General features: G+C 44.5%; 1 protein-coding gene across 2 annotated transcripts in view; it reads left to right on the top strand.

Annotated features, from left to right (window-relative positions):
• Positions 1–17,952, top strand: part of PITPNC1 (phosphatidylinositol transfer protein cytoplasmic 1) — a 255,599-nt gene that overhangs the window by 123,579 nt on the left and 114,068 nt on the right. For both annotated transcript variants that reach the window (XM_082679165.1, XM_082679166.1), the window contains exons 2-4: positions 2,989–3,137; positions 16,792–16,880; positions 17,910–17,917. In XM_082679165.1, coding sequence (XP_082535291.1) covers positions 2,989–3,137; positions 16,792–16,880; positions 17,910–17,917 — 246 coding nt within the window. The remainder of the gene's footprint in view (positions 1–2,988; positions 3,138–16,791; positions 16,881–17,909; positions 17,918–17,952) is intronic.

Consider the following 17,952-nt stretch of genomic DNA (forward strand, 5'->3'; position numbering starts at 1 on the left):
TTTTTTGTCTTTCTTTATAAATTTATTTATTTATTATTTTTGGCTGTGTAGGGTCTTTGTTGCTGCGCGCGGGCTTTCTCTAGTTGTGGTGAGTGGGGGCTACTCTTCATTGCAGTGCGCGGGCTTCTCACTGCGGTGGCTTCTCTTGTTGCAGAGCACAGGCTCTAGAGCACGTGGGCTTCAGTAGATGCGGCGCATGGGCTCAGTAGTTGTGGCGCACGGGCTTAGTTGCTCCGCGGCATGTGGGATCTTCCTGGACGAGGGCTCAAACCCGTGTCCCCTGCATTGGCAGGTGGATTCTTAACCACTGTGCCACCAGGGAAGGCCTGGAGGTTTTTTTATGTGTGGGAAGATGCAAGAGTCTGGGCTCATTGAAATGATTCCTTAGATATACATCTTAACTATCTAGGGCCAGTATCCAAAGCACAGAATGTTACATTTTTGTCTCCATCCTGAATCCCCCTCAGGGCACGCCATTGGGGCTGGGTGGGGTGGGGGGACGTTGTGTGGCTACAGTGGCTAATGGCTTGATGGCCGGCAAACATTCATTGTTTACTGGAATGGTGGCAGCATTCCCTTTCCACAAGGTGGAAATCACATAACACAAAATTAACCATTTTAAAGTCAATTCAGCAGCATCTAGTACACTCACAATATTGTGCAACCACCACCTCTATCTAGATCCAGAACACTTTCATCACCCCAAAAGGAAGCCCCGTACCCATTGTATGGGTTTGCTCGGGCTGCCATAGCAAAGCACCACAGAATGGGTGGCTTAACCAACCAGAGTTGTGAGGGCTCACAGTTGTGAATGGTGGAAGTCAAAGATCAAGTGTCAGCAGGCAGGGCTGGTTCCTTCTGAAGGCTGGGAGGGAAGGATCTGTTCCAGGTCCGTCCTTGGCTGGTAGATGGCCATCTTCGTGCATCGCTTCATCTCCTATTCTTCCTATGAGTGCCTCTATGTCCAACTTGCCCCTCTGTGTAAGGAAACCAGTCCTATTGGACTAGTACCCATCCTAATGACCTCATTTTAATTTGATTACCTCTGTAAGGACCCTATCTCCAAATAAGGTCACATTCTGAGGTACTGGGACTTCAACATATGAATTTTGGGAAAACACAATTCAACTGGTAACACACATTAAGCAGTATCAGTATCAGTACTTCCTTCCTTTTTATGGCACAGTAATATTCCATTGTAAGTAAACACGTATTTTTTTGAACTCCAAGTACAAAGCAACTGCCAGTGAAATCTCCACCCCCTGGGCAGCTGGACATGCTGTTCCAGGCTTGTGTGCCCATCCGTATAAGGTAGAGTGTTGATCTCACATATCTCCAATCTGTAAACTTTTTCTCACTGTCTTCCTCCTTGAAACAGTATTAGTCAGTCTTTGTGAGCAAAGGGAAGAGGGGAAGCCAAGGCAAGTTTCTAATCCCAAAATTTGTTTAAAAATAAATTTTATCTTTGATTTTCCTCTCTCCTCTCCCTGCTCTTATCCTCAGCACACACACACAGTTACATTAAACGCATTTTAAATGCAGACCCTTCTGGGGGAGAGGCGTGGCACAGACAGGAAGCACTGCCCTTTGAGAAGAGCCAGAAGGCTGCAGTTCCCATTGTCATGGTTACTGGGCCTGGTCCCTCAGGCTGGCCTCACACCAGAGCCTTTCCCATTCTGTTCACACTCCCTTCCCGGCACCTGCCTCAGAATGGAAGAGGGACCTTTGGACGTGTGTGTCCTCTCAGCTTTGGAACTGACTGCACTGTTGACTTGTACATTATACATGCCCCCTTAATTTAAAATCTATTTCTCTCTCTTATGCACATAGACAGGGGACCTACATACCTGCTGGCCTGGGCTCTTTGGGAATAACCCGGAGCCGTGATTAGCCTGCTGCAGACTCAGGCCCCTTCCCCCCATCCCTCGGGCCTTGATGATGCTGACGCTGTGTGTTGTTTCACACCGAATCTGTGGAAGGACCACAGCAGTGTCTCATCGCCCTGCCTGCTGATTCTGAGCAGACTTCCTCGGTGCAAAAGTCATTTGACTCCCTCCTTCCTCTCTCTCTTCTTTTCCCCTCCGTCAAATTAGTTTTGTCACTTTGGAAGTTCACTGGGTGAAGAGATGCCTGCTGGCCCCAGGGTTTTCAGAGAGGCAAGAAAGAGAATGGAACAGCTCAAAGATACAGGTGGCACGGACAGTGTTCACATTACATGTTATTCCATTTTATCATTTTCGTGTAAGCACATGTAACTTCTGACATCTCAGCCTGGAAGGCCCCGCACTAAAGCCCCAGGACTTAAAGATACTGTAGATTTTCCTCCTTGTGGACCAGCCTAAAGGTGGGTCCAGTTTCCACTCATAGTGGGGCCTGGGCATCTGGAGGGTTTTTTTTTTTAAAGCTTCCAGGTGACTCTAACGTCCAGCCACCTTTGAGAACCACCATTCTATGGGACAGAGGCCTCCAGGAGAGTTGAACACTTTGAGAGAGGCGATGGAAGAGACAGGTGACATCTAATTCTCTTGTGCCCAGCAATGCAGTTAATCAGGCAGAAAGAAGGGACAGAAATCACAAACCTTAGCCTGTCTGAGCCTGTCTTGAGCCAAGCAGGATAGGACTTCAGCGTCACTTAACCCTGTAGAGCCAGAGTGGAAAGGGAGACTCCAGCGTGCCCACCTCCCAGCTGCTACCCATGGGTTGGTTGATCGGCTGCCAAACCTTGAAGGCCATCGGCCACACCGGCAAGTATCTGCCAAGGTGATGCAGAGTGTTCACAGGAACAGGCCGTTTCTGCATTCTACTCACAGCTCGTTCTCCACCTTCTTCCTGGGGAAGAGTACCAGCAGGCCCACGTGCCTGCTTTCTTTTCTCAACAGGAAGTGCTGATGCTCTGAGTTGCTTGCGGCGCAGCGGCGGCGGTGGCGCGGGGGCAGTTTTCGGAGGCGAGCGATGGGTCTGACCCCTCTGTGTCTGTGTGTTTTGTAGTACAAAATTGGACAGCTGTACATGATCAGCAAGCACAGCCACGAACAGAGCGACCGAGGAGAAGGGGTGGAGGTCGTCCAGAACGAGCCCTTCGAGGACCCTCACCATGGGAACGGGCAGTTCACGGAGAAACGCGTGTATCTCAACAGGTAAGTCCTGGCAGCGGGTGCTCCGCCTCCGGGCACCCACCCTGCCCAGGGGCTCCCACCCAGCCCCACTGCAAGACTGAGGTAGAGGCTGTGACTGTCTGGGATAAAAAGGTGACTTGGAAAGTCTTTACATCCGCCCTCCAAAACTGCCAGTCTAGTTGCTGCCAAAAACAGAAACCCCTGCGTTCTGCAAAATAGTCCTCAAGCGCGTTTTCATCAGGAGGAGCTTTCCTCTTACCTCTCCCAACCCTTCCACGACATGTTAAGATGAAATCTGATCTTAAGAATGAAAGGGCTTTGTCTAACCCGTGGTCCCGGGTTAGCAGAAGGAAAGAGGCAGCTTTGCCTGTAAGTTGTACAAAAGTAAGTGCTGAATGTGGCCGTGTGCTGTTGGGGTCTTGACTCAGTAAGATTTCCACTTCCTGCCGAGTGACCACTCGGGTGTCCGCAAAGGGAGATGACACAACCACCGGTCACCTGTGACCAAAGTGATATGGAGTACTCGGGTGGTTTCTGTTTCTCAAGTAGAGCCATCCTTCCCAAGGTAGAGGTTGTCATCTCTCCTCTGAAAGGGTAAAGATTCACGGATGATCAACCAGCACTGATCAGGACTGCCATTTCTGTTTTGCAAAATACATTCTTTAATCTCTTCTGTTTTCTTATCACTAATGACATAATTGATTGTTGGGGCTTGTCTGATCTTCTCCCGACCTTACACCCCCCTTCCAGGTCATTTTCTTCCTTTCAGTTTTCTGGGTCAGAACATTTGTAGTCACGTGCCATATTTTCTCAAAAGTAACTGTCTATGTCAGTGAACCAGCATATGACCATTGTGGTCATTGCTAGCATCTCCATGAATACTCTTTACCACCATCTATGGCCTCTCCTATTGGCCTTTTCTCATCCAGAAAGCACTTCCAGCATAGTAGCTGGACTGTGTCCCCAGTTTAAACACTGACGCTTGTGAATATTTCTCCATGCTCAGTGCCACGGTCAGGTGTTTCTGAGAGGAGCCATATTTGGATTCCCTCATTCTTGTATGACCTCTACCCTTCGACAGGCTGAAGGGGACTATTTCTTCTTGATGGGAGGGTTTGTGTTCTGTCAGCGTGTTTGGAAATCTCTCAGACCAATATCCTGACCCTGGCTGATTTAATCTTCCCAGGGAAGCAGTACCAGGGAATTCCTGAGTCACGATGAAATGCAAATGAGATTGATCCTGTTCATCTATCAGTAGCTGTGAATTCCCAGGATTTGGAACCCGTGCAGCCTGCAGCCAGCTGTTGATTTGCAGGAGTAGCTGAGCTCTGGGTCTAGCCTGAGGATGGCTTCCTTGCAGAGAGAGGTTTCTCAATATGCTGCTTTGGCATTCTTAGTGCAAAGGGTGTACTCAAAATCAAATATTGAGCATCGATCACCTCTGTAGAGCAAAGAGAAGTGGGGCAGGGGGGTGGTGCAAGAAAATAGATACAAACCTACACAAAATTCCATTTCTCAGCAGATGATTGCATTTTCCAAAGTTATTGCCTGGGGAATGTTCCCTGTGTACCAAATTCAAGAAATTAGAAAACTTTATAACTTTTCCTGAAACAGAACAAGAAGTGTCCAGCTGTCTCTGTCATGTCTGTTTTCTCTATCAAAATATATGACATTTATTTTAAAGGAGAATACTAAACATTAGTAAGAGGGAAATTTGTTATAAATAGAATATCTGGACTTCCAGTAATCATAACTAAAAGGATTAATACAGACCCTCCCCCCACCTCATATGACAGACACAGGATAAAATATAACAATATAAAGCTGAGTTGAAAGCAAAGAAAGGGAAATCCTCAGGTACTAGAAATAAAGAGGAAACTAACTGGAGTGGAAAGCAGATGAGTTAATGCTAAGTAAGCTGGGGGATGTCAGAACTGAGTGTGGGCCCTGACACCTAGGGGCTGTGGATGTCATTCCCATAAGGGGACAGGAAGTGTAGCCTCGGTGCATGTAAATGGGGTGTTGGGACTGAGAATGGTGCAAAAAAAAATCATGTCTGACAATCAAGGGCTGAGAAAGGTTACTACTCAGAGACACAGATTGAAAGAACTACTAAAGGTTGTACTTGAAGTAAAAGGAAATTGAAACCAAGAAATAGGAGGAGGGAATCTAAAAATAATAGTAAACAAAGAAATTGGTAAACATCTGGACAAATCTGAATGAGCATAGAATGTTTCAAATATATGAATAGTTAGTAATTGGAAATATTTTTGGAATTTAAATAACAGACAATAATAACAGAAGATGAAAGGGTAGTAAGTATAGTTAAAAAAAAAGTACTCTAAGTTGCTAATATCATCTAGGAAGAAAAAAGAGATGTTTATTAATTAAAAAAAATTTAAGGCAGGGACTTCCCTGGTGGTCCAGTGGTTAAGACTCTGTGCTCCCAATGCAGGGGGCCTGGGTTCGATACTGCGTGCCATAGCTAAGAGCCTGCATGCCACAACTAAAAGATCCCACATGCTGCAACTAAGACCTGTCTCAGCCAAATAAATATTTTTTAAAAATTTAAGGCAAATATGTGTATTCAAAATGTAAAGGTAACCTCTAAAAGAATAGTAAAATAATATGTAACTTCCAAGAGAAAACTTGACCAATCCAATGGAAGGCAGAGGAAGAACAAAGAGAAGCCTACAAAAAGCACAGTAAATAGAAAACAAATTTTGTTTGTCAGATGATAAATTGAAATGTGTCAGTGATCACAATAATAATGTGTGTTACACCCTAAACCTGAACCTAGCTCAACAAAGATATGGCAACACTGACAAAATCACAAGTGGCCTAAAGTTATAATGGGAGATTTTAACCTACTTGTTTAATAAACTGATAGATCGAATAGACAAACAATTGAAGAAATATAGAGAAGATGTAAATGACAGAATTACAAGCTTGATATAGTGGACATTAATAGACCCTGGAACCAACATGCCTTTCAAACACACATGAAAAAAACTGATTATACAAAGTAGGCCAGAAACCAGTCTCAAATACCAGAAAATCAATATTGTGTAGATCCTGTTGGCTGATTAAAGAGCATGACAATAAGAAATTGGTAGCAACAATAAATGAACTCCCTCATCATTTAGAAATGTAAAAATTTCTAAGTATTTCACGGGTTGAAAATGTCAGATACTTATTTTCCCAGCCACCTTTGCAACTAGGGATGGCAAGTGACCTAGTTCCAGCCAATGAGATGTGAGATTTTCCTCCCTGATTAAAAAAGGAAAGATGTTCAAGAGAGGCATGATCTGCTTCTAAGAAAGGAGGTGGGAAATACATGGTGATGGCTGGGAAGGCAACTAATAGTGCCTACCACATGAATCTTGATAACAAAACTGAACAGTAACAGTATAAAAGGGAAGCTTATAGACTGATTTCAGTTAAGAACATAGACAGGAAAATCCTATATGAAACTTTAGCAAATCAAATACCTCAGAGTATAATAATAGTAATTCATGACCTGATCAGATTTATGACTGATTGTTAACATCGATTTGAGAATTTGACAAGATTGCTGGGTATAAAATTCATAATACAAAAATCAGTAACACTATTATAGTGCAGGAGCAATAAATGGAAAAAATAATTTTAAAAAATTCCATTTATAAGAGAAAGGAAACCTAAAGGTAGCCAGTAAAGAATCCACAAGATATACAAAATCTTTTCGGAGGAAAATATAAAACATTAGCAGAGGACATTTTAAAAAACCTAGACAAATGAGAATATTCATGGATGGGAAAAGCTATGTAATAAAGTTGCCATCAATTCCCAAATCAATTATAAATTTAAGGCAAAACTAATTAAAATGCCAACCAGGTTGTTTTTAAACAGAATTTGAGAATATAATCCTAAAATTCCTAATTACTAAAGCTTTATAAGGAGTCTTGATGTCTGGTAGGGTGAGTCTCTCCTACTTACTGAACTTTTCCAGAATTGTTCATATGAATCTTAGGATTAGAAACCCAAGTGATATGAAGAATACCGGAAGAAACCAAGGACATTTAACCTAGAAAAGCTAGACTTGGGTGTATAATGGTTTGATCAGGTGGGAGAAGGATTAGGCGTATGTATTCTAGATGACCTCAAGAGGACCAATTAGACTAAGACCAATGGGTGAGAATGCCAGGAGAAAAATTTAGGCTCAGTTTAAGGAAGAAATCTAAGTATTTGAGCCATCAGAGAACAAAGTAAGGTGACTTATAGTCAATTATGCTGCTGCTGGGGGTATTTGAGCATAAGCAGAACACACCCTTGTCAGGCTGTCCTTGAGTAGATTCAAACATCAAGTAGGTGGTTAAAATGGACAACCTTTCAGATCCTTTTCAACCCTAATTTTCTATACTTAAAGTCTGTTTCAGATATTGTCTCATCTCCTCTCCAGCATACATAAATGAATAACCAGTGAGGCACAGGAAAAACATATACCTTTAGCTCCTTTTGCACAAATCTAAAGTAGGTCCATTATTTTATCTCAGAACCAGGGAGATTATGGTTTAGTGAGAGAGAAAGAAAGAAAAAATTGGTATGTGACATAGCTATAAAATAATAAGTATTTTCGTAATCATAAAAGTAAACCAAACCTACTACTTTGTAGTTACAAACTAGAGTTAACCCACCTCGAGTTAACCCATGTCCTGCATGCACAGGTCATGGGACTGCCATGTTGGTGAGGCTCCTTTGTAATTGTGATTCATTAAATGAGTGTGTATTGAAATTGACAATGTGTAACAAATTGCTCTGGTGTTGGAGAGAATCTCTTAATAATTAAGACATGGTTCTTGTATTCTGATCAAAGTAGGGCCGTAGGTCAACCGATTCCATTATTTGTAAGTTCATCTGTCCACCTTATGAGTAGTGTCAAGGAGGAAAAACTTTTCTTCAGTCTACTTAGTTATTGGTGATTCGGGTCCCGAGAATTAAATTGAAACTGACAGATAAACAGGAGAAAAGACAAGTTTTTATTCATGTACATAGGCAAGAGCATACAGAAAAATGTGACTCAAAGGGGTGGTTAGAATTTGGGGCTTATATACCATTTTTTAAAAATAAATTTTAATTTATTTATTTATGGCTGCATTGGGTCTTCGTTGCTGAGCGCTGGCTTTCTCTAGTTGCGGCAAGCAGGAGCTACTCCTGTTGCGGTGTGCAGGCTTCTCACTGCGGTGGCTTCTCTTGTTGCAGAGCACGGGCTCTAGGTGCGCGGGCCTCAGTAGTTGTGGCACACAGGCTTCAGTAGTTGTGACTCACGGGCTTAGTTGCTCCGCAGCATGTGGGATCTCCCCGGACCAGGGCACGAACCCGTGTCACCTGCAATGGCAGGCGGATTCTTCACCTCTGTGCCACCAGGGAAGCCCTTATATACAATTTTTAATGAGGGAGAGAAAAGAGATTTATGGGAAAAGAAATGTATGAAAAATAAATGAGGCCTTAGGAGAATGGATGGGAGACAAGATGGACATTGTGACAAAGTCTATTTAGGTGATTTCTTATCCTGGTGCTTCTTGTCTCTGGTGATCGGAGTCAATCTTCTCTGGTTGTGAAACTCATGGAGAGGGGATTTATGACAGTTGAATTCTTTTGGGAGGTTCTGTTTTTATGCAGATAAGGGGAGTTCAGAAAAAGTGTCTTTCTGCGACTGTTGGATTCTCAAATGTCTTCAGCTCAAAATAATCCTGATGTCACTGTAGCATGTTGTGGACCCCTTCACTGACCACAGGGAAGTGGGTCCTGAGAGTTGGACTGGAAGTAGCCAAGATGTTCCAGTGCCCACTTAATAATTTACACAGAGGGACTTCCCTGGTGGTCCAGTGGTTAAGACTCCACGCTTCCAATGCAGGGGGCGTGGGTTTAATCCCTGGTCGGGGAACTAAGATCCCACATGCCACACAGTGTGGCCAAATAAATAAATAACAACGCAAAGAAATATCAATGTCCTGTGGACCTGAATTCACGAGCTGGCAAAGGGAATGCATGCTCTTCCTTATGTCAATCTGTATGGGAAGACAAATCACATTCAGAAACTGCTTTATTGATTTATTACCCAAAGCAGCTATTTGGGGTATTGGAAGTACTCAGTCCCTGTGTCATCAGGGCCTCCTCTCTGAGTCTGTCTTGACCAGAAAGGACATTTTGTGTAAGGATGTTAGTGGTCCACACAATTATCTGGAGGCTTGAGAATGGACAGCTCTCAGGGCAGCTCCAAGAGGCCAAGAGCAGCAATGATGACAACCATCTTTAAGTGAAACTGACCTTTTCATTCTGCCATTACCATCGTGGCTGCTGTGGGTGGGTCTGAATTGTCCATTTTTTCTTTCTATCATTTGTTCTAAAATTTCAAACATGGGGAGTTCCCTGGTGGCCCAGTGGTTACGGTTACAGACTTGCACTGCTGTGGCCTGGGTTCAATTCCTGGCTGGGGAACTGAGATCCCGCCAGCTGCATGGCATGGCCCAAAAAATAAGTAAATAGAATAAAATAAAATTCCAAACATAAGCTTCCCATTGAGTTCCCAGGCCAAGCCAGGCTACTAGTGGGTGGGGAGAGGGACTTCCAGACTGTTTTCCAAAGCGGCTGCACCATTTTACACTCCCTCCAGCAATGTATGAGGGTTCCAATTTCTCTACATAATCACCGACACTTGTTATTGTTCGTCTTTTTGATTACAGCCATCCTAGTGGGTGTGAAGTGGTATCTTGCTTGGGTTTTTGATTGGCATTTCCCTAATGACTAATGACATTGAGCATCTTTTCATGTGCCCATGGGCCATTTATATGTCTTCTTCGGAGACATGTCTATTGAAATCCCTTGCCCATTTTTGAATTGAGCATAATGTCTTTTTCAAATGCCATTTATCCTTCTAGTACTTGCCTCTTATCTCCCAGTACTGTGGGGTTACTCCACTCTCTGGCCCTTCCTGTAGCGTCTGATACAGTTATGTGCAGTACATTTGGGTGGCTGCCTAATGCATTTAGAACATTACATTAGTTCTAATACATTAGTACATTTGGTGGTTGTCCTTGGGCCTTTGATCCAGTTCAGTTAACCAAATAAGTGGTATTTCTTGGCTTGTCTTCAAAAATCCTGGTTTCAACCGGCATCCAGGGAAAGGAGGCAAGATACTAATCAAACTCTGGAACAGCGATTCTAAATAAAACCTGTTGTCCAGAATCATGTGAGGGTGGGGCTTTTCTTTTGTTCCCTTTCATTTTCACTTCATCCCTAGCATCACTCCAATCCCCTCCCACTGAAGCTCATGAGGAGAGGGAATCTGATTGGGGGGAGGGGCATTGGAGAAAAGATGGAGCCTATTTTTAGGCTTGTTTATCAGTCATGAAGTGTCATGTTCTTCTCCACTACTGCTGCTGGATTAATTAGGCTGTGCTGGCAGCTGCCAGTCAGGGAGGGTTGCCAGCTTCTAACGGTGATTCCGCCTAATGCGTGAATCGATTTGCACAACGTGAACATTTCTCCCACTACATGGCTCTTGCCTTGCAGGGCAACCTCTCCTGGCTTCTCGTGGCTCTGGGTAGGAGAGGGTACAGCTTCCCTAAGCCATGAATCCTGTTTAACTGGATAAGCAAAGCCACCAGCTGGTCACTTTACCTTACCTCAGCTCATTGGTAGAGCCTTGTTGCTGTGGCTTGGGTCTTTCTTTCACATTTCTTCTTCCTGTTCTCCCAGATCTTCCCCACAGTATGAGCTAACTGCCCACAGCTCATGTGGCAGAGGGAGAGCCCACTACCCAGGCAACAAGTCAAAGAGGAAGTGTTGGGGCCAGAGACTCTGACCTAAGAGCTTATTTCCGCACTATTTTGAAAGACTCTTCATGGTTATTATTGACTTCTGAATATCCAGAGACGATCTTCATTCATTCAGAAAATATTTATTGAGCACCTGCTGTGTGCCAGGCATCATTCTAGGTGCTGGCTGGGTGAGCAGCAGTGGACAGGACAAAGATCCCTGCCCTGATGGGAACGCGTTCTAGTTATGAGTGACAGGAGTGAAACAATAGCCATGTATATAAGAACATTATATATTTTAGAATATTCAGTCATATATTCTATATATATATTCTATATGTATAGAATATAATATTAAATAAATTAATAGTATTTTAAATATATACTGGATGTTACTTCCCTGGTGGTGCAGTGGTTAAGAATCTGCCTGCCAAGGCAGGGGACACGGGTTCAAGCCCTGGTCCGGGAAGATACTACGTGCCACGGAGCAGCTAAACCCGTGGGCCACAACTACTGAGCCTGCGCTCTAGAGCCTGTGAGCCACAACTACTGAAGCCCGCGTGCCTAGAGCCCATGCTCTGCAATGAGAAACCACTGCAATGAGAAGCCCGCGCACCACAATGAAAAGTAGCCCCCGCTCTCCGCAACTAGAGAAAGGCTGTGCACAGCAATGAAGACCCAAGGCAGCCAAAAATAAATAAAGAAATAAATAAATTTATTTAAAAAAATATATATATATATACTGGAGAAAATAGAGCACGTAGAGCCTTCTTCCCAACATACCTTTCAGTCCATGCTCTTCTATTTGGTCCCCATCTCAATCCTTAAGAACACGCCAAGGCGTCTCATGCTGCCGGGTCCCCTGCCTTCTGCCCCCTCAGCTACTCCCATGGAACATCACAGAAACAGAATGTTTTGGCCTGGTTGGGATCTTACAGGGCATCTCGTCAAGTGATTTCCACCTTGGTTGTGCCTCGCTCCTGCCTGATGATGTTGACACATGTGGCTGGCTCCCCTGGGTGCTCCCCACACCCCTGCCACATTACCCTAACACTCGCCACATGCAGAGCCTTCCAAGAACTGACACGAGGCAGGCTTCTTTTCCCAGAATCACAGCACAAACTGTCCTTTTTTTTTTTTCCTCCTTGCGGTACGAGGGCCTCTCACTGCTGTGGCCTCCCCCTCTGCAGAGCACAGGCTCCGGACGCACAGGCTCAGCGACCATGGCTCACGGGCCCAGCTGCTCCGCGGCATGTGGGATCTTCCCGGAACAGGGCACGAACCCGTGTCCCCTGTATCGACAGGCGGACTCTCAACCACTGCGCCACCAGGGAAGCCCTAATCACATTTATTAAGTTCTTTGTGTCCTTCCTAGAGTTATCCCTCCCGAGCTACACATGCCTTAAATTCATTTTGGGTTCCATTGCCTAGATACAAGGCCATGAAAATTTGATGAAAATAGGGTACTTCACTCCATTTTAAATTTCCTAACTCATATTGTGACCAAACTTGATTACATAACGCACTGTTTTTTTCCTTTTAATTCCTGTTGTCCAAATCTTTCCCGACCCCAGAGTATATGGCCCAGAGGAGTATTGGTTGGGATTGATGCAGCCCTGACCCATTTCAGACAAGCCTGAGGTGACGTCTCTAACTCCTGAGCTATCCAAAATTCCACTCTTAAGTCAAAATCCACCACGCAATTTAGTCAAGATTTGCACTTAGTTTTAGATGCTATCCCTTCCAAGGTAGTCTCCCAACCAGGTGTTAGTTCCCCAGAAGTCGCAAAGAGATGGCACAGAAGACGTCCCCAATGGTGTTGATGATGAACAGGAGTTGGTCTAGCTATAAGCTGGGAATAAAGGGTCAGCACTTGTGAGTGTCAGAGGGAGGGGAGTAAAAACAATAAAAAGTACACCTTGGTGGTCACACAGGTCTTCTGGGGTTAACAGAAGAAAGAAAGAAATAGAGCAGGAATGAACAAGAATACAAGAATGTAGGAGAAAAACCTCAGGGTCAAGGAGAAGAGTATAGAGATTAATAATTCTGTCCTGGACCTGCTGTTGGATGTACATAAGTATACGGGGTTGACCCGCCAGTCAAAAATGAGCAGACAGGGCTTCCCTGGTGGCGCAGTGGTTGAGAGTCCGCCTGCTGATGCAGGGAACACGGGTTCAAGCCCCGGTCCGGGAAGATCCCACATGCCGTGGAGCAGCTGGGCCCGTGAGCCATGGCCGCTGAGCCTGCGCGTCCGGAGCCTGTGCTTTGCAACGGGAGAGGCCACAACAGTGAGAGGCCCGCATACCGCAAAAAAAAAAAAAAAAATGAGCAGACATTGGCAGAGCATCTTCCCCAGTATGCATGGCTTGTGGCATCCCACGGGCCTCTTTAGGACCAAGAGCTGACTCTCAACATTTTCTTACCTTATCACTGTCTCTTTGTGGTCACCAGCTGAAACTGTGCACGTCAAATACAGACTTGAACCCACGTGGCCGGGACTCAGACCCGGTCAAAACCCTGACTGGGACTCGAACCCACGTGGCTGGGGCTTGAACCTGGCCAAAACCCAGACTGGGACTCAAACCCAGCCAAAACCTTGATTGGGACTCCAACCCTCGTGGCTGGGACTCAGACCTGGCCAACACCCAGTCTTCCAACTGAGATCACACACCTGGTTTCAGGACTTAATGAAGCTCAGATTCTTGACATCTCATTGCAGAAAGAATTCAGTGAGAGACAAAGTGATAGGTAAGAAATGGATTTATTTAGAGAGAAACACACTCCACAGACAGAGTGTGGGCCACCTCAGAAGGTGAGAAAGGCACCAGGGTATGGGGTTGTCAGTTTTTATAGGGGTGGGTAATTTCATAGGCTAATGAGTGGGAGGAGTATTCCAGCTATTTCAGGAAGGGGCGGGGACTTCCAGTAATTGGGTCACCGCCCACTTTTTGATCCTTATGGTCGGTCTTGGAACTGTCACGGTGCCTGTGGGTGTGTCATTTAGCTTACTGATGTGAGCGTATACTAAGGCTCAAGGTCTAGTGCAGTCGACTTGTCCACCATCTTGGACCCATTTGGTTCTAATCAGTTTATGTCATGTCCTCGGGCTGTGTCATTCTTTCAAAGGTTGTACCCTGCCCCCTTCTCTCCTGTTTCAGAACCAGGACAGTCCCATTTAACCTGAGACAAGTTGACCAGCTGTCACTGATGTATGTTCTGTTCCATGTGAAGTAAAGAAGTAAGAAACAAAACAATTTGAAAAGTTTATCTTTGGTAGGCATGGACAAAGGTTTTGGGGAAATGTGGTAGCATTCCACGTCAGCACATTTCCTAATTCCTTAAAGGTTTTAGAATTTTGTCTTTTTCCTCAGTGTCCCTAAAGCCTGAGCCATGGTGAGATGGTCTTGGGAGGTTTAGTCTCGGCCACTGGACCAAGAGGACGTGATTCAAGTCATGCCACCTTTCCAGAAGAGAGGTTCTTGTTTGATGCCAGGTAGTAAGTTTGAATGACAGGCTTCTCCTTGGAATTGTAGGCAGTATACATCACAAAAGGGACAGCAGCAGTGGGGTCTAATTTAATTCCATTTTCCTTTGCAGACCTGATAAATTATTGCTGCATGGAAAAACGAATTTTACTTTCTCAGACAAAAATGATTTGAATGTTGAATGTGCTCTGGGGAAGTCAGGGGCTAGGAGAAGGTCTCTAGTGGACTTAAAAATATTTAAATGGCATATCACAGAATTTGTTCCAACACCTCCTGTGCCTGGCCTGGTAAATGGATTATACCAGAAGGGCCTCCTTTCCAGACTGTTTAGAAGTCACATAAAATTGTATCAGCCATCTTGGCTAAATGTTACGTGTTTTCGGGCGTTTTGTTGGAAAAGGTATTTGATTATAGTTCTGCATACATTGGTGGATGAAGCAGCTAAGATAAAGATTCTAGAGCCTGGAGTCGTGACCACTTACAAATAGGACAAGTTTCAACATGAGTGGAAAATGGCCAGTGTTTGTCATCTTCCTTCCAGAAAATGATTGTTGCTTAGGGATGTGGTTCTGCTGGGAGACTTTTTAAATGACAGAGGGATTGAGTTATGGAGGGAGGAAGACTTGGGTCCCAAAGCGGTATCAAGAGGAGGCTGGTGAATCTGGGGAGGGGTGCAGTGTAGACGGAACACCCCCCGCACTAGAGAACAGTGGAGAAAGGGCTCTAATGCTCGTAAGGAGACATAAGTACTTTGTCTAAACTGAACAATGCCTAACTTACCTTGGGGAAATTCCACAATCCTGTTTCGGTCCCGTTAAAAGCACAAGAAAACCACTTGCCTGTGAGTAGCTCCACACCTCCCTGTATGACACTTTGGCATATCACTCTGGGGTGTGGTGGCAAACAGGAGGGCACCTGGGGGACGGTATGCTCGTGACCACTTCCCACAAGCCAGCCCAACGCGACTTTCCCACTCAGTGTTGACCCCAGTTACCCTCCAGCTTCAGTGACTGAAAGAATAAATCCTAGGCGAAAGCTGTAAAAACCCCTGTTGGGAAGCAGCCCCTTCCTTCTAAGGTAAATGAGCAGTTACTGCAGAGCTGATTTTATGGGAGTGAGACATTCTGCGTTAGATCAGCAAGAAGAATTGTCCTGTGAATCATAAAACTGCTCCGTGCGCCCCTCATCGCACACCTGAGAGCAGTGGCCTCCATCTGACACTCACCCGGCTTCGGGGGGGCGGGGCGGGGCGGGGGACGCAGCTCTGATTTCCCCATTTGTTTTAGCGCTGAGTATCGGCCTGGAGCTTTCTTTGGGTTAGGTCTGACCAGCCATCGAAAATACGTATTTGCCTTTTAGAAAGCAGGGACTGGATACTGTCAGAAATAAGAGAAACAATTTGGGAAGACATGCAAAGTGCACAGTATTTCACTGGCTCTGGTTGTCATTTAAACCCCATGTCCAAGAGGGGTTGGGGGTTTGGGGTTCTTTTACCTTGATGTCCCCCCTCTCTTAGCTAGATCAACTTGCAACTCACAACCACTTCTTGATGTTCTTTATTGCCAACACGCAACCCTCAGGAGCTGGGAGTCTGCGTCATCGCTCTGGGTGTGAGGTACTGCTAGACGTTGGTGTCCCAGACACTTAGCTGTAGGCACCAGCATAGGAAAGAAACAAAATGGTAGCATCTGGAAAGACAGAAAACGCCACAGTAGAGTGCTGGGTGGGGAATAAAATCATGCAGCCATACTTCAGTAGTATATCATTCTATATATTTAAATATAATATTTAAAGGAATTCTCTGGGCCTGCAGTAAGCTGTAGAGTTTGCCTCAGAAGGAAAACAGAACAAAGCAAAGCAAAACTTAATTCGTCCTTGGTTTACCAAGGGTCTTGGGACCTGTGCCCTTGAGTTTTCCTTGTTTTGAGAATGTTTTCTGCAAATGGCTGCCCGGGTGCCTGTTCCAGAGGAATGACTCTGTCTTTGCATTAGTTTCCTGGGGCTGCAGCAACAAATGGCTGTGAACTGGGTGGCTTTAGACAACACACATTTATCTCCTCCCAAGGTGGAGGCCTGAAATCAGGGTATTGAAATACCTGAAATCAGGGTATTGGCAGTGTTGGTTCTTTCTGGGGAACCAATCCGTTCTCTGCCTCTCTCCTGCCTTCTAGTGTCTGTGGCCATCCTATGTGTCCTAAATATGAACTGAGGACGATTTAACTATGGTAAAGACCAGGGAGGTGGGGACCGAGTGGCTACAGAGAGAAGAGCGGAAATAGAAGTCCTCTGATTTCTCTAGCAGTCAGTTTCTCTGGAAAAATGTGGTAGCAGGGTGAGGCCCTGGACAGACTCTAATTGTCTTTTTTTCTTTCTTTCTTTCTTTCGTCTTAGCAAACTGCCTAGTTGGGCTAGAGCTGTTGTTCCCAAGATATTTTATGTTACAGAGAAGGCGTGGAACTATTATCCCTACACGATTACAGGTAAGTCCTTGTACACCCAGTATGTTGCATGTATCCATGCAAGGACATAGGAGGATTCAGATTTCACTGACTGAGGGTGGATTATCCAAGCAGGGACTGGTGGGAACGCTGTGATATCTCCCTGACCCTTTGCTCCATACTTTTAGGTCAGCACTCTTCCTAGCAGGGGGTTGGGGGGCTTAAGCTAAACTATTCCATCTTCCTTCTTAAAGTGATTGTAGTAAATAACATATGGAGAAGAAATGGGAAACTCTTTTTAGTGACATTTCTAGAGATTTCATGAGTCTTATTTCTCCCTCTTTTCTCAGTAATCCCCAAATAATGTTGAGTTGGGGTTTGTTCATAAACAAGTTGTTTATTTTGACTTGTTTGCTTTGCAAATGCCCCCCCCCCCCACAAAACAAAACCTGACTGTAATTTATATAAAAGGTTCTGTTGGGTCTCTCTGCTCCAAAGCACTTCCTTTGCAATAGGATAATATGAAAATCACTTTCTTCCTCACTTGTAGTGGAGTGATAATAACACTCAGTGTTGGTACTGAACTAGACACTGTGGCCAAAAATTTAGAAGGTTTGGTTCCTGCCCTCGAACACATGAAAATTCAAGATCCTATTTGAATGTCATCCTGACAGGGTCTTATTGGTTTTAAAAGCTGCTTTTCCACTTAAAAGATTTCCTTTGTGGTTAATGAAATGCTCTACTGGAATTATTAGTCTTTAATTCTGCTTTTCTAAGGCCAACTCTTTGGTTTTTAATTAGCCACAAACCTATAGGCTAATTGAATCTTATCTTACACTCCTTATCTACCTAGCCACAGAAGTATGTGAAAGAGTTTCGAGAGCAAACATGGAGACACTTAGTATTTATGAAGGTTTAATCCTCGGAAGGTTTCTTTACCACAATTTTAATAATTATAATTCAGCAATATTTATTAGTTCTGTGGTTTTATATTGCATGTAAGTGTGGTCTAAATCATCCTTTTCTCTCTTTTTTTTTTTCCCTCTTGTCCAAATGAACATCTGGGACCAGAATACACAGTAAGTTTCACTTAATCATTTAAAAATATTCAGCC

The sequence above is a fragment of the Grampus griseus genome (genome assembly GCF_964374135.1).
Source record: "Grampus griseus genome assembly, chromosome: 20".
Taxonomy (NCBI): Eukaryota; Metazoa; Chordata; class Mammalia; order Artiodactyla; family Delphinidae; genus Grampus; species Grampus griseus.